The 13,651-nt window shown below is 41.7% G+C and overlaps 1 protein-coding gene across 1 annotated transcript in view; it reads right to left on the bottom strand.

Moving 5' to 3' along the window:
- Positions 1 to 13,651, bottom strand: part of LOC133970182 (roundabout homolog 2-like) — an 88,028-nt gene that overhangs the window by 38,330 nt on the left and 36,047 nt on the right. Inside the window, exons 3-5 of the mRNA XM_062407051.1 lie at positions 1,860 to 2,017; positions 1,055 to 1,175; positions 806 to 944 (exon numbers count right to left, since the gene is read on the bottom strand). Coding sequence (XP_062263035.1) covers positions 806 to 944; positions 1,055 to 1,175; positions 1,860 to 2,017 — 418 coding nt within the window. The remainder of the gene's footprint in view (positions 1 to 805; positions 945 to 1,054; positions 1,176 to 1,859; positions 2,018 to 13,651) is intronic.

Genomic DNA, 13,651 nt, shown 5'->3' with positions numbered 1-13,651 from the left:
TTTAGCCTTGGCAGAGGTACATGCTCTCAGTTTGTTTGTATGTATGTTTGTTGTTTAGCAGGATAACACAAAAAGTACTTGACGGACTACCATGAAACATGGTGGACAGAAGCGGTATGTGACAGGAAAGAATCAATTAAACTCTGGTGTGGATCCAGGAATTATTTTTCACTTCCTTTTATCATTGTTCTTTCTTTTCAACATTTTTGTTGATTTCTCAGAGAATAATTCATGAATCTTGATGAGGAAAAATCTGTCCATTTAGGGAGCTGATATATATTAGTGAGATTCAAATGAAAAACGGAATCTAGTAAATGTAAATGTGGTTTCATTAGGGGACTGTTGGGCCATGGCGGAGGTGCGAGCTCAACTGAGTACTCTCAAAGTTATCGCTCTTCATCAGATTTCCCCAAATCAGATATTAAATGTCTAATGCATGCATACAGTCATTAGCATACTCATTTTGTGTGTGATTAAATAGTTTTTTCATCAACTTTAACTTAAACATTGCTCAATATAGTTGTAAAAACAGTTTTTATTTGCCATTATGAGTTTGAATGCATTTATATGATTCTTTAGATTTAATATGTCAAATAGTAGAACTCTCTATATGCCACTAATCCTTGTAGTTCTGTTATAGTACTATATATCAAATGTTTCTGCTCTGTGTCCATCCTTGGATCTTTCAGTGCCTCAGAGCTCTCCTTCAACATTTGTATTTTATCACATTCACTGCATCATGATGCACACAGAAGCATACACACACACAGGGCTCTCTACACACGCATTCACAAATGTCCCTCACCTGCCACGGGGAATATCCACATCCTCCTTTTTCCAGCGCAGCGTAGGCGGAGGGTCACCGTGGACCTGACACCTGAACTCCACGCTCTCATCTACCAAGACCACCTGGTTCACAGGTCGTTGCACAAACACGGGTCTTTCTGGATGTGGGGAGGACACATGTACTTTTGACAAAGCGGTAAATACAGTATGAGCTCGTAGATACTAAATAAAAAAGTCATTTTCTGTTGCATTTTTGACTTGGCCCTACCAAACACTGAGAGCTGAGCTTTTTCACTCTCTCTCTCTCCGACCATGTTGGCGGCCACACACACGTAAATCCCTGCGTCGCTCTTCTTGGTGTTAGAGATGGTCAGCTTGGCCCCACGTACCTGATGAAAACATTAGATGAGATAACAAGCATTAATCCTCCGTAGAGGAAATTCACAAGGAAGTAGCAGTGCAAGAGGAAATGTAGCAACAAATACAAGTAAGAGTTAAAGTAGAAATTGCAAAATTAGAATGAACCAGTTCAATACAATGTCCTGCACCTGGTAAGCGCTAGTAGTTGCGTTACCATAAAAAATTAAATATTCATATAAAAGTGAACTTACATAAAGCCTACGTCAGCCGCATGATTTATTTTATTTCGAAAGAACTTCAACACCACTTCCCTTCCACTCAAATAACTGTCAATGCCAACAGAAAACAAGCTAGTCAATCAAAATGGATCACATTCTCATTCTGGCTTTGCAGCTTGTAAAACGCTGTAACGCACAACTCAACCACCAAAACTGGGCAAGGAGGGCATTTGGTGTGTGGCTGTGTATTTAGCATGTGTTTAATCACCGGTGAAGGCTCCAGTCACAGGTCATTTGTTAAAGGGTCTGGGCGGGTCTGTATGACTTGGAGATAATTGCGGGTAATGGTTCAAGTCTTGTGTGGAGCTTTGCGGGTGCAGGCTTGCAAAAACAAACCTGTGCAGGACTCATTCAATATTAAGTATTTACACTGTAAAAGTGAATCCATGATTAATGTGTAAAAGGCAGAAGAGGGACGCCTGGAGAGTGACCCACCGTGATCCTGTCGTCCTTGAGGTCCAGACGAGCCTTATCTTTCCTCCAGAAGGTGTTGGGCTCAGGGTGCCCGCGAGGGGCCTGACACTCGAGGCTGGCGGTCTCCCCGGCCGCCACCACGGCGTCCTGCGGGTTCTGTCTGAAGTCATCGCGTAACACTAAGAGACAAAAGAAAGAAGAAAAATACTGACTGTTACAATACTTCATTCACTTAATGAGTTGGAATTGTCTTCTAGGTTCAGATGTTCCATTATGTGAACCAGAGAGCTGCTTCGGGCCTGAGCTGTCATGGTCCGCCTGACAGCTACCACCTTCTTCTAATGTAAGAGTGTAAAAGATAACTCTTGAAGCAGACAGGACCCTCAGCTCCCTGTCTGTCCATCTTTAATAATACAGTTTTCTACCTGAGGCTATAGATGCACGCTTCTGCTTTCATCTCAGCAGATAAATGTAAGAGTGTGTAAGGCCAGGTGCGATTAACAGAACAAGGTAAAGTGTGCGAGACGTCTCGAAGAGGAGGGAGACGCTAAGGAATGTCAAAACCATAGAGGCAACAGAAATAAAGAGGTCAAGAAGCAAACGTGAAAGATCCAGCATTAAACATTAAAACAACTCTAAATTTGTAAAGCCCCTCCAGTGGCTTCCTTCAGGCGCCAACCGACAAGGTGAGGGTGTTGAACTGAACAAATAACCTACTGACACTGCACATACCTTCAAAACACACATTACAACACTCGGGTGACAGCAAATCACATGATGGGCCAAGTGAACTATTGGACCTGAGGATCATGCTAAAGAAAACTAGTCCAAGATGGGACAGGATCCTCCTCTGGGGAATATCAATAAGCAAATGCAATAAGGTTTCTGAAATATGTAGATATAAGTTTTAGTCACTAATTTAAGTTAAAAATGTTAACCTATGACATATGAAGGAATCAGATTCCTCAAATGAACCAGGTGTTTTTTGGCAAGGCAAGTATATGTACACAGCACATTACGGACACAATGGCAATTCAAAGAGAGGAAACAAAACTAATAACAAAAACTGAGAAAAACTGTTAAAATACAACAAGTCTAAAAAATAATTACAAATTTTGTTTTTAGGCTCAAAAATCTGTTCCACACTGTTGTTGATGGTTGCAGTTTCTCTTTATAAAAGTCTCAAGAGAATACATCCGAATAAGTATGACCTGCCTAAATGTTTTTTAAGCCCTAGTATGTAATATTTAAATATCTGTAAAACAAAAATTCAGATTATTGAAAGTCCTATTTTTAAAATGCATCAAAATCATTTAAAAGAATATTATAACTTGAGAGAGTGTTAACTATGTATGTAAAGAGTTTTCCATGTAATCCCTGCTACATTGAATACAAAAAAGTATGTATGTATGTATGTATGTACTAGGCTAAAGTAGTATGAAGACTGAAAACATTTTATTGGTAAAGGTCAGAACTGAACCAAACTAATTCATCAGTATATATTCATCTCAACACATAATATGCTGAGGTCGACTTCATCGTATTGAAGGCTGCACTGTTCCGTCTGTAAATTCAAGGCTGATTCTAACCAATGTGTTGTGAAGTTCAATACAATCCAACACTCTCACTTTCATTTTGCGTTATAAAAGTATCGCAGTTTGGCTTAAGGAGTATTTGAAACCAAATAAAAACTGCAGTTTGTTGACAGGCCTGTTCTTTATAGCTGATACAGGGTCAGACCTTGGTCCGTTGAAGAGAGATGGCACCGCTGCGAGTAAAGATAAAAACACAGATGGAGAACTCATCAGTGACCAGGGAGAGTGAATGAATCAAACACTGCTTTATGAAACTCTGTGAAATGCCGGGGGAACAGGCGCAAGGTCTCATTTAGTACCAAGGATAGAACAGTTTCAGCAGCACATCTCACTGAGAGGCTCCTCTTAAGAAGACAATTGTGTAACTTTGGGGAACACTATATATCGAAGACCTCTATAGTTCACCTGGCATGAATCTTTAACAACTATAAAATATAGTATAAAAAAAACAGCAAAAAAAACATGCAGAATTATTGCCACTGAACAGAAGTCAAATAAATATGTAATGAACACATATTTTAGCGTTTAGGTTTTTACATGTCGGACATTTTGACACGTTGCAGAGGGAGAAGCACAGGTGTTAATAATGACCCTAATTAGTGGGAGCCTGAAGTGAACAGAGGCCTCGTTAAAGTCTCCACAAACACCTGTGCTTTTCTGGGCTGTCTCAAAATGTCCGCCTTGAAATGAACGGTAGCTGCTGTGTCTCCATTCAGGGACCGCGTCCTATCATGTCGGCTGCAATTGACGAGCGATGGCGTCAGAGCGGCGCAACCAGACTCTCCCAATTTGAAAGCAACAAATGTGTCCTTCCTGGGGGTGGATCCTTCCCCGTCCAACATATCCCAAGATTCATTGCACTTCAGTGTTTTTTTTTCCAAGAGGTAATGGTGGCAAGAAGCGATGCAAAAACAGCAGGACAATTTATTGTTACTCAACCGAAAGGCTAACGGCTCATGGCTAAAAAATTATGATTGCGAAGTTTTTAATCAACTAAATAACATTTTGGTCCATAGCTTTGTTGTTAGGCGACGGGTGTTACAGGGGGACATCTTTTCATCCCTCAGCCACCTTTGCATGAGGGTTTCGCTCTGTCAGCGACCACTGGTTGTACACTACTTATTATCATGTACTGTGGAATTCACTAGTCCACTATATGGCGTGTCGGAATTTTCACTGAGCATTCGGACAGCACTACAAAATGGCCAACTCGCTCAGTGGGCAGACTATGGCACAGGAGGGTGAGCGGGTCCTCCACTAATTAGGAAGTCACTGGTTTGATCCCTGGCTCCTCCAGATTGCATGCCAAAATGTCCCCCTGGGCAGAATGTGGACAAGACTCTGAACCTTAAAATGCCCCTGATGACTGTGCTGGCAGTGTTTGACTGGTATAAAACGCTAAGTAGAAGAGTGGTATAAATATATGTGTTTGAATGGGCGAATGACTTGTACTGTGAAGCGCTTTGAGTGGACAATAGGACAAGAAAAGTGCTACATAAATACAGTCCATTTACTCTTTCAGACTATTTCTGTTTTCTTCCAGCGTTAGACAAATATTTCATTTTAATCCATGGCAGGGGTGTCTGTGCTTGATTTTGTGCTTTCAAACGAGAACATCAAGTGCTGCATATAAAAGCCAGACTTTTTGAACACAAAAGGTTCTTCTTCAAGTCTTCCCACTCCTGTCTCAACTGTTCTCCCAAATATCCACTCAAAGGCTGGTGCTTTGTGTGGCTGCAGGAACGACTGTGCTGCAAGCCATCTCTGGAATTATGGTTGAAGACAAAGGGATCAAGATTTGGATCGTGCGATGAGTTGTGGCTGCTTTGCATTAATAGCTTGTGACATGTTGTTTTTGAGAAGAGCCTCACTGTAGGGCAGGTTTAAATAATAAAGCGTACTTTGTGACAGACATCATGACGGCAAAGAATTAAAAGTGAGGCTTGTTTTTCCGTTTTTGTACTTGTGAATAAAAAATCAGCCGTCTTGTGCCATTTCTGATCGATCTATTCTATATTATAAATGAGTAATTAATGAAAAGCCAGGAGCAAATTCACACTAGCTGTTGCTGACAATAGTTAAAGTGTCAATTCAGCACCAGTTTTTTACATGCCAATTAGCTTGCCAATGCAAAGTTAGCTACGTTGTCTATGAGCTAAGATTCCAGTAGCAGCACATACACCTTTCAACACAAATGGCGTTTCTGGTAGAGGGCTTCTCGCCTCCAGGGTTTCCTGATGGCCGAGACCATGGTCGTCCCGAGTCGTCTGATTGGTAGACTATGTGATGGTTTAGTTTCAGCAAATATTTGAAATTGTGCGTAGCTTTCTAGAGTCCCTCTCTCAAACATAAACTAAGGGCGGTATATGCCTACCTTTGATTAGAGGGTGTTAACCTTTTCAAATATATATAAATGTCATGACGAAGAGACTTCCCAAGACATTGACTCTATATTAAGCATTGGCCCTGCAAGATTTAAGATGGTTGAAACACTAGGTGGTGTTATGTGTCAACCAATAAATTCAGATTTTTTTTTTTTTATACATTCGGTAACAAATGTGATTTTAAAACAAATGTGAATTAATGTGTTTCATGAAAGCACATCACATAATTCAGATTACAACTCAGAAACACATTAGGTGCAGTACCAATTAAACTTTATATGTTGGTGCTTCTTTACATCTCATTTATGTCTAACAGATAATTATTAACTCTCCAAGAAATGCAACCAACATTTCTAAATGACTAAATGATGGTTCTTAAAACTCAAGGCAGCTAAAAAAAAAGAAGACTCAGTGTTCAGTTTGCTTTCATCCTCATTACTGCCATAAGCTGTTCTGCTGATATACTCGAGCATGAATTCCAGGTCCCTGCGGACACCTCTAGTGAAAACGAAAATCAGGAAGGAGCCAAAGGCCCTTTGGCCCAGCTGTCAATCACATCCAGGCTGTGCCGGAGCAAATGAGTCTCCGTTGCGACGACTACTCTGGCACAGACATACTGCTGGCTGGCTGTCACATGGTACCATACACTTAGTGACCCATCCCGACGAAGGCAGCGCTCCACTCATCCAGTCACACTCAACTACGTTCCTGTTCCTGCGTTGTCACATTAAAGATGCTTCTATCACAACAAAGCTCATCTCAGGAGACATGTGAAACCCAGGTAGACGCGGACCTCAAGACTGCTGGATAATTCAAGACATGACGTTAAAACCCAATTAAAGTAAGACAAGCGGAAGAAATGTCTTATTTTGTGGTGATAGTACTTCAACTGAACAGTGGTTCTTGTAACCATAACACTAATGCAAAAACATTAAGCCAACACGACAGATACATGTGATCTGCTACAGGTACTGATTACAAACTCAACCATTTGCTTTATCTATATCATTTAAAAGACAAAATAAATCTATATTGGGTTTTTGTCTTGTTCACTTTCAATTTCCATTTGTGGGATATTTCCAATTTGCTCATCAGACCCCCCAAAAGATGTTGAAGGATTTCTGATTGATTGCCTAGATAATACATTGTGTCATGTCAAATGGGAAGTGAAGGAGGTTATGTTTTTGTCTGCATATGTTTGTCTGTTAATTAGCAGGATTACGTAAAATACTGGACAACCTTTTCCAGTTTTTTGTTCTATTTAGTTATCTATAGATTTATTAAGTGGATAACCACCACCATTGGTCACCACTTACATTCATGCTTTAGTTGGTGTTAAAAGGGGAAAAAAGTCAACAAAACACATTGTTTAAATAAATAAAAAGGATTATGCCAAAGGGGTAATGTTTTCGTCATTTTTTTTTTAAAGTTTTTGCAAAAAACAACAGGATGGATTCTCATAAAACATGAAGGAATGTTATTTACGAGAGTGTGCAATTTGGTGCAGAACTAAAAAAAAAAAAACACAAATCTGGATATAGTGAATTTAAATATGGTTTCATAAGGGCACTGTTGGGCCTTGGGAGAGGGATCTATTCTACTGAGTGCCCTTCTACATATAATGTCTTGGTAATAGGCCACCTCAAATTTCAAAGGCTAAAGGGATGGGGTCTCTTATCCAAATACGTGGCTGGGATTTATTCAGGCGTGACAGTATACATTACCTTCCCCCTACAGTGACAGCTCCCCCACCCCAATACTGCCGTGGTGTCCCCTCTCCCGCCCTGTTCTCATTGTGAGACCTTTGCAGGTTCCTTTAGTTGGTGTCCTTGAGGGAGTAGCGCGAGTCAAGGGGTGGGGGGTGCTGTTGTTCTAATCTACTGGCCTCAAATGAGGAGGCAGCACCCTTGTGTAGTCTGTTGTCATGTGGTAATTATTTCAGTCGGCGGTGCTGCCACCTCCGCCCGATGTTGTCTGATTGAGAGCTGCTCAATTATTCAAACAAGCCATTCCGAGGACTCCACTCGTTCACATCAGTTTAATTTATCAACTCGGAGGGAGAATGATTTGTAAACGGGCTTAGTTTTAATGGCACAATGGGTGGTAAAAATACCTGACAAGGTGGAAGTATCTGAATACAAATAGCTATACAGGGATGAACAGGAGTAGGCGGGGGGGGGGGGATGTTGTAAATGTTTTATATATTCCAGCATCCTGGTTTCTCTAGACCCTTCTCAGCCAGAGCACATCACTGAATTTCATTTCACAATTTCCCCACAATGTCAAATCCTTGAAGATCCCACTTGAGGGCTTGATGCACGTTGCTCAGCTCACAAGCAGAATATCAACTCCATTTGGCTTCGCAGCAGCTTGTTTATGTCGATGCAGCAGGTGATGTTTCAGAACACTGGAAAAATCATTTATCAGCCAGAGCATTTATTATCTTCTCCGGTGCAGTTAATGTCTTGTGCATCCATTAAGCTTGCATCCATTTACTGCACTGTCTGTCTCCAAACATGCAAGTCATTGCGGCTGAGTGTCAAAGCAGAGTAGCTCAGAGTAACTATGTTTTAGTCTAAAGTTTGTGTTTTATGACACGGCTGACTCATATTTATCAGCTGTCCCGTGGTTCGACCTTTTGCCTTCATATTTGGTGCAGACAGTGTTAGACCTCCACTCTGAAAACTACTTACTGCACTTTGAGATAACATAGCATATGCTAAAGGTCTAGCAGTATTCTGACATGCTTAATGTACCAGCTGAATGCAAAGATCGTCACATCTGTTGCCAAACATTTGCCTATCACACAGAAACACATTGCTAGAATCCCCTTGCCAGCAAAACCATTGTTTTCCTATGGTAGGGGAAGCCTGTTGTGCACTCCTTTCATGAAACCCACATTTGTTATTAAGGTCCTATTTAGATTAAAATAAACGATGAAGCACAGTTGCAGTATGCCTGCAGTGTCCCCAACATATCTTTCAGGCCCACACCCTCTCCAACCCTGCATCTCCAAACAGCGTTACTGCCATCTTATTTTCGCAACGAGAAAGTAAGATGGCATGTTGGCCAAAATGGCCACAACTTCACAAACCAATGGCTGACGTCAAAGGTGAGTTGAAACAAAGATAGGTTGTATTTGTATGATGAATGATTGCATCCCACCAAGAGTCTACCACTTTTTTCTAGACAAAAAATTGACACGACAAATGGAGATAAGAGTTTGAGTGGACTTTGATATATAATTCCTGAAGGGGTATTCCAAAATAGATTTTATGTAATTTAACATGTGTTGACAGCTATCGGATAGACTGTTATTAATATCCACATGATGCCCAGAGGATGATCCCTAAGGACATTGGTGATCTCCTGACTGGTGCTTTAAGTGCTACCGGTGACATCTTCACTTATTCTCAACATCTCCCAGATAAATTGGCACAAATTATGGCACAGCGATGCATGGTACCCTCTGTTAATGGCCTGAGCGCCATTAGGAGGATTACATGTGTAATGTTATCAAAATACAAAGTTAGGCAAGTGTAAGAACCAGGAGAGTCTGCGAGATGCTTACATCGGATGCAAATAAGGAGATTCTCTAATTACTTTTGACCTATTAATTTAGCACCGATTGTGTCAGCTAAGGGCATTCATTACTTGAAGGAGACATTCCTTCACTTCATAATAAACAAAACGGTAAATAAACAAGGTTTGACAGACAGATGGCGATGGGTGACAAAATTCTAACCCAATTAACTCATGCACAGTAGTTTGTTTATTGTGTAGGGATCTGCTTGTTTGCTTGTGCATGCTTGTTGCCTGTATGCCTGTGCAAGCTGGTTAGTGGTCCAACAAGGGAATATATTACCTCCCAGCCTTCACCCCCCCCCCCCTCCCGCCCAACAAAAAAAATTGTTGCAATATGTTGTGCGGCAACCGCGCAGAGGCAAAAAAGAAACAGAATAGAATATGTGTGGAGAGGAAACACGAAGACACTAAAGTCTTGCCAGTGGTTGTAGGTAACAGATGGCTGTATTTCCATTTGGGAATCACAGATGCGGCGGAGAAGTGATGTGCCGCGCAAAGACCACAACGCTTGCCAAACGGCAGCTTTTAAAACCGCAATCAGGTGGTCTTCTTTCAAAGACGCCGTTAAAGCAGCAGCTCTTTTTCTACATTGTGTGGAGGCTATTGTCAGCAATTGTGATGCTGCGACAACCACAACAACACACAGTTCGCGCTGCTGTGTCAAAAACGGCACCAAAACAGCTTCTGTAGGTGATTTCTTATGGCAGTGGTCTGCTAAACTGGGGTTTCGGAGTTTGCTGAGGCTCCTTCTTGAACACGATAGCCTGCAGCAGTGTGTCACTTTCTCGACGGCAGTCAGGGATGTCCCATATCTGTCACATGCATGAAACGCATACACAAACACACACACATATACAAAAAAAAAACGGCTGTCCTGTTCTTACATCACAAACTTTGCTGATGACCACAACATCTCATCCCTGTCCGAGAGACAAAAACAGAAACCAAGACAGATATATTTGCCGACGCACAATCGGGGGGGGGAGCCCAGAGTGGAGAGGGCTATTCGCATTGGGGACTTTATTTTTGAATAAATAAACAACTTAACATGTCTCTGCCCTAAAAAAGTCATCAGCAATCAGTCAGGACTACGATCAGCGGGGAGATGAGCTGCGTTTACACAATGTCCCCGGAGGCCACGAGCACAGCAGAGTGGTACATTACCTATTATAAATACGCCTTCCCAGCAGCAGCACATAATATAAGCCCACATTCATATAAGGAATATGGTTCACAGGAAATAATTCAGTTGTAGGGGTTCATTTAGGGCACGATCCCGGGACAATATGGACAAAATACACACATACAAACCTGCATTGTTTTGAAACGAGGGATAACCTGAATCCTCACAGTCTGAGTCCAATTATAACTCATTGGTTATATGTTACTGACCAATGCTTGAGCGTGTGACTGTTTTTTTTAATCAAATCAGCAATTTCTACACCCGAGCTCATTTCCATTTTCGAAACCCGACATATTATCTCATCTCAGAGGCAGGGCGAGATCAGGAGGTCCGTCGCAACCCAAGTCAGCAGTCTCCGAATTTGTAAGCAGGCGGCTCGAAAAAACCTAGTGCCGCTTCGCTTTGCTTTTTTGGCATCATTAGCGTCGGGTCCAATTAGTGTCAATATGTTGGAAATAGACGTGCGGTGAAATGTGAGCACGCCTGTGGCAACACAAAAATTGGAGCTGAGCTTAAGATGCAATTTAGTTTGTGTAAACTAAGAGGCGAGAGTAGCTACGGCAAAAGAGGCAGAATTTAATGATGAATAAAGTTTTTCTGCTGTAACTTGACGAATTATCCTCCAGGTCTTGAACATGAATATGGGTATTGCTTTTCTTATTTTTTTTGCAAATTTGTACCATGCAGAACCCTAAGGCCCACTTTGCCCATATTTTTACACATAACCTCTCTTTCCACAGTGTGAATATACACTTTGGGGTAGAATGCACATTTGTTATGCATTCCTTGGCCTTTGACTTAGTAGACAGTCAGCCACCATGAAGGGTTAACAGTAAAAATACCCCCACCATTGTCATGTTTAATTAACCTCCATTCTCTTGTCATGTAATGTAAATTGAAGTTGTTGAGAGAAGGCTTTCTCTTCCCTCCCCCCCGTCTACATTCCCCCATCTCGCACTTGCCATGCCTCTAGTTACTGTAACAGCGTTCCCTCAGACCACATTTCCACATCTATAATTAATTACTCCTGTCGCCATGCATTTCTTCACAAGAACACATTCCTCTGTGTCTCCAGACCAACCTATGTGAATACAACTCTGCCAACTCCCCCCAGTCTATCTCGTCTACTTACACCTGTAAATCCACATACAAATTTGTGCACGGCATCACACAAACATGTGTGCATGACCTTACTTCATGATTTAACTCTGGGTCCTAGTGGAGGGAAATGTAGGAAAAATGGATAAAAGCAAAATATAGCAACAAACCATTTCAAGACCATGGATATCATGGACCCTTACAGCAATATTGCAGAGATATGAAACATGAGCTGGAAAATGAGTCAGGGATCAGAATCTAGCCTTTTATCCGCCTTGTTTCACTAAAGCGGTGGTCACCCAGGGAGAGAGAGAGCTTTCGAACATGCACTCGTCATCTCTCGCTGAAATTAGACATCATTGTCGTCATCGCCGCAAGACTGAACTGGATAAACTCACACTATTTATTTTTCTGTTTATTCCATAAACCACTTTCTCTTCAGCGTTGATGCATGGGAATCTTGGCTCTGCAGGCGATATCATATTTCACCATCACCCTGATTCTCGGGGAATCTAATAGAAGAATGTGATGTTCAGAGAGGGCGTGCAGGAGTCTGAGCATCTGCTCCATCCAGCAGGATCAAACACATCTCATGATGGCCACCAGAGATGTTTACCCCAGCATCCTGGTTATACATACAGATGGGCCACAATATGGGCATGTTTGGATAGTATATAGATATGTAAGAGCGCATTTGAATAAACGCTTGGAGCTGCGAGGCAGAGCACTGCTCCCCGCTACCCCTGGCTTTCGGCACAAAGGAAAACTAATTAATATGGTAATGTCATGCTATCACATTAACTGATAATATAAGGCACGCATTGTTGCTTTGATTACACCGATTTGACCTTTGATCTCTAAATGAGCAAATGAACTGAAATGATCAAATATGAGTGTTATACAAAAGGTTCACATGACCTGATGGTGGTGCTACATGTAACCACAGACACACAGTGGCCCTGCCTGTCCCCCGGCTAAAAACTCTGTTATGTGTACAAAATGTCAGCAGCCATATCAGCAGCAATATTCAGATATGAAATCCGGAAAATGTTCGGATCATTGGGCTCAGACGTTTTCCAGACTTGGGTCAGACAAGTTCACAAGGACAAGAAATGTGAGAGTTTAGGTGAGGGAGGACATCTGGGTGGAGGATGCAGGAGGCAGGACATAATATTTAACATCCTCGACAGAGATCATGTGTGTTTTGTTTACAGCCCATAGACACTTGGCCCTTAGAGACAGCTGCCGATTTCTGAGGACTGAAGAAGACGCATCATTGGGATAAACCCCCACAAGGTAATCAGTCCATACTTGTTAAGCCTCTGTGTTTAAAATTACATTTTTCTTCTTTTTAGTTTTGCAGCAGCTGAGTTTGCTTCACTGCGTAATAAACTGGATCATATGTATCGTAATGTTTTTCTCGCTGTAATGTTATATCCACACATTTCAGAATTCAGTTTGTTGCATCAGTCTCTTGTTTATCCCCCCAAAAAATTATATAAACCAGCATGCACATTTCCATGTCAACCCCCGACTGAAACCATGTTCCCTCACGCAAACTTGTTTGTAGCTGCCAAGAAACACGATGAGACGGATATTACGTGTCAGTCCTCTCTACTGGCCATACAATGTAATACCAGTAGATATGACTTGTAGCTATTTAATGGTCAACATACGCACTGATTCAAAAATAAACACGATCAAATTTGATAAACACAATGCTGATCTCATAATCACACATTTAAAATCCTTAAATCAACTTCCAGGATGCTGGCGGGGAGGTGCAGGTATCTCTCATTAACCCTCAGCTCCTCCCATCTCCAGCCCAGCCCCCAACACTACTGCTCCACCGAGCCGCTAAGAAGATTATTCACCCCAAATCTGTGTTAATCACATCCATGCACAACCCCCGGTGAGCTCATGGCCACCCCACACAGATCCTGTACGCACGTGCGGACTGGAAGGGAG

The sequence above is a fragment of the Platichthys flesus genome, chromosome 15 (assembly GCF_949316205.1).
Source record: "Platichthys flesus chromosome 15, fPlaFle2.1, whole genome shotgun sequence".
Classification (NCBI taxonomy): domain Eukaryota; kingdom Metazoa; phylum Chordata; class Actinopteri; order Pleuronectiformes; family Pleuronectidae; genus Platichthys; species Platichthys flesus.
Note: the sequence above shows the minus strand (reverse complement) of the source record. Positions and strands in the feature narration are given on the sequence as shown.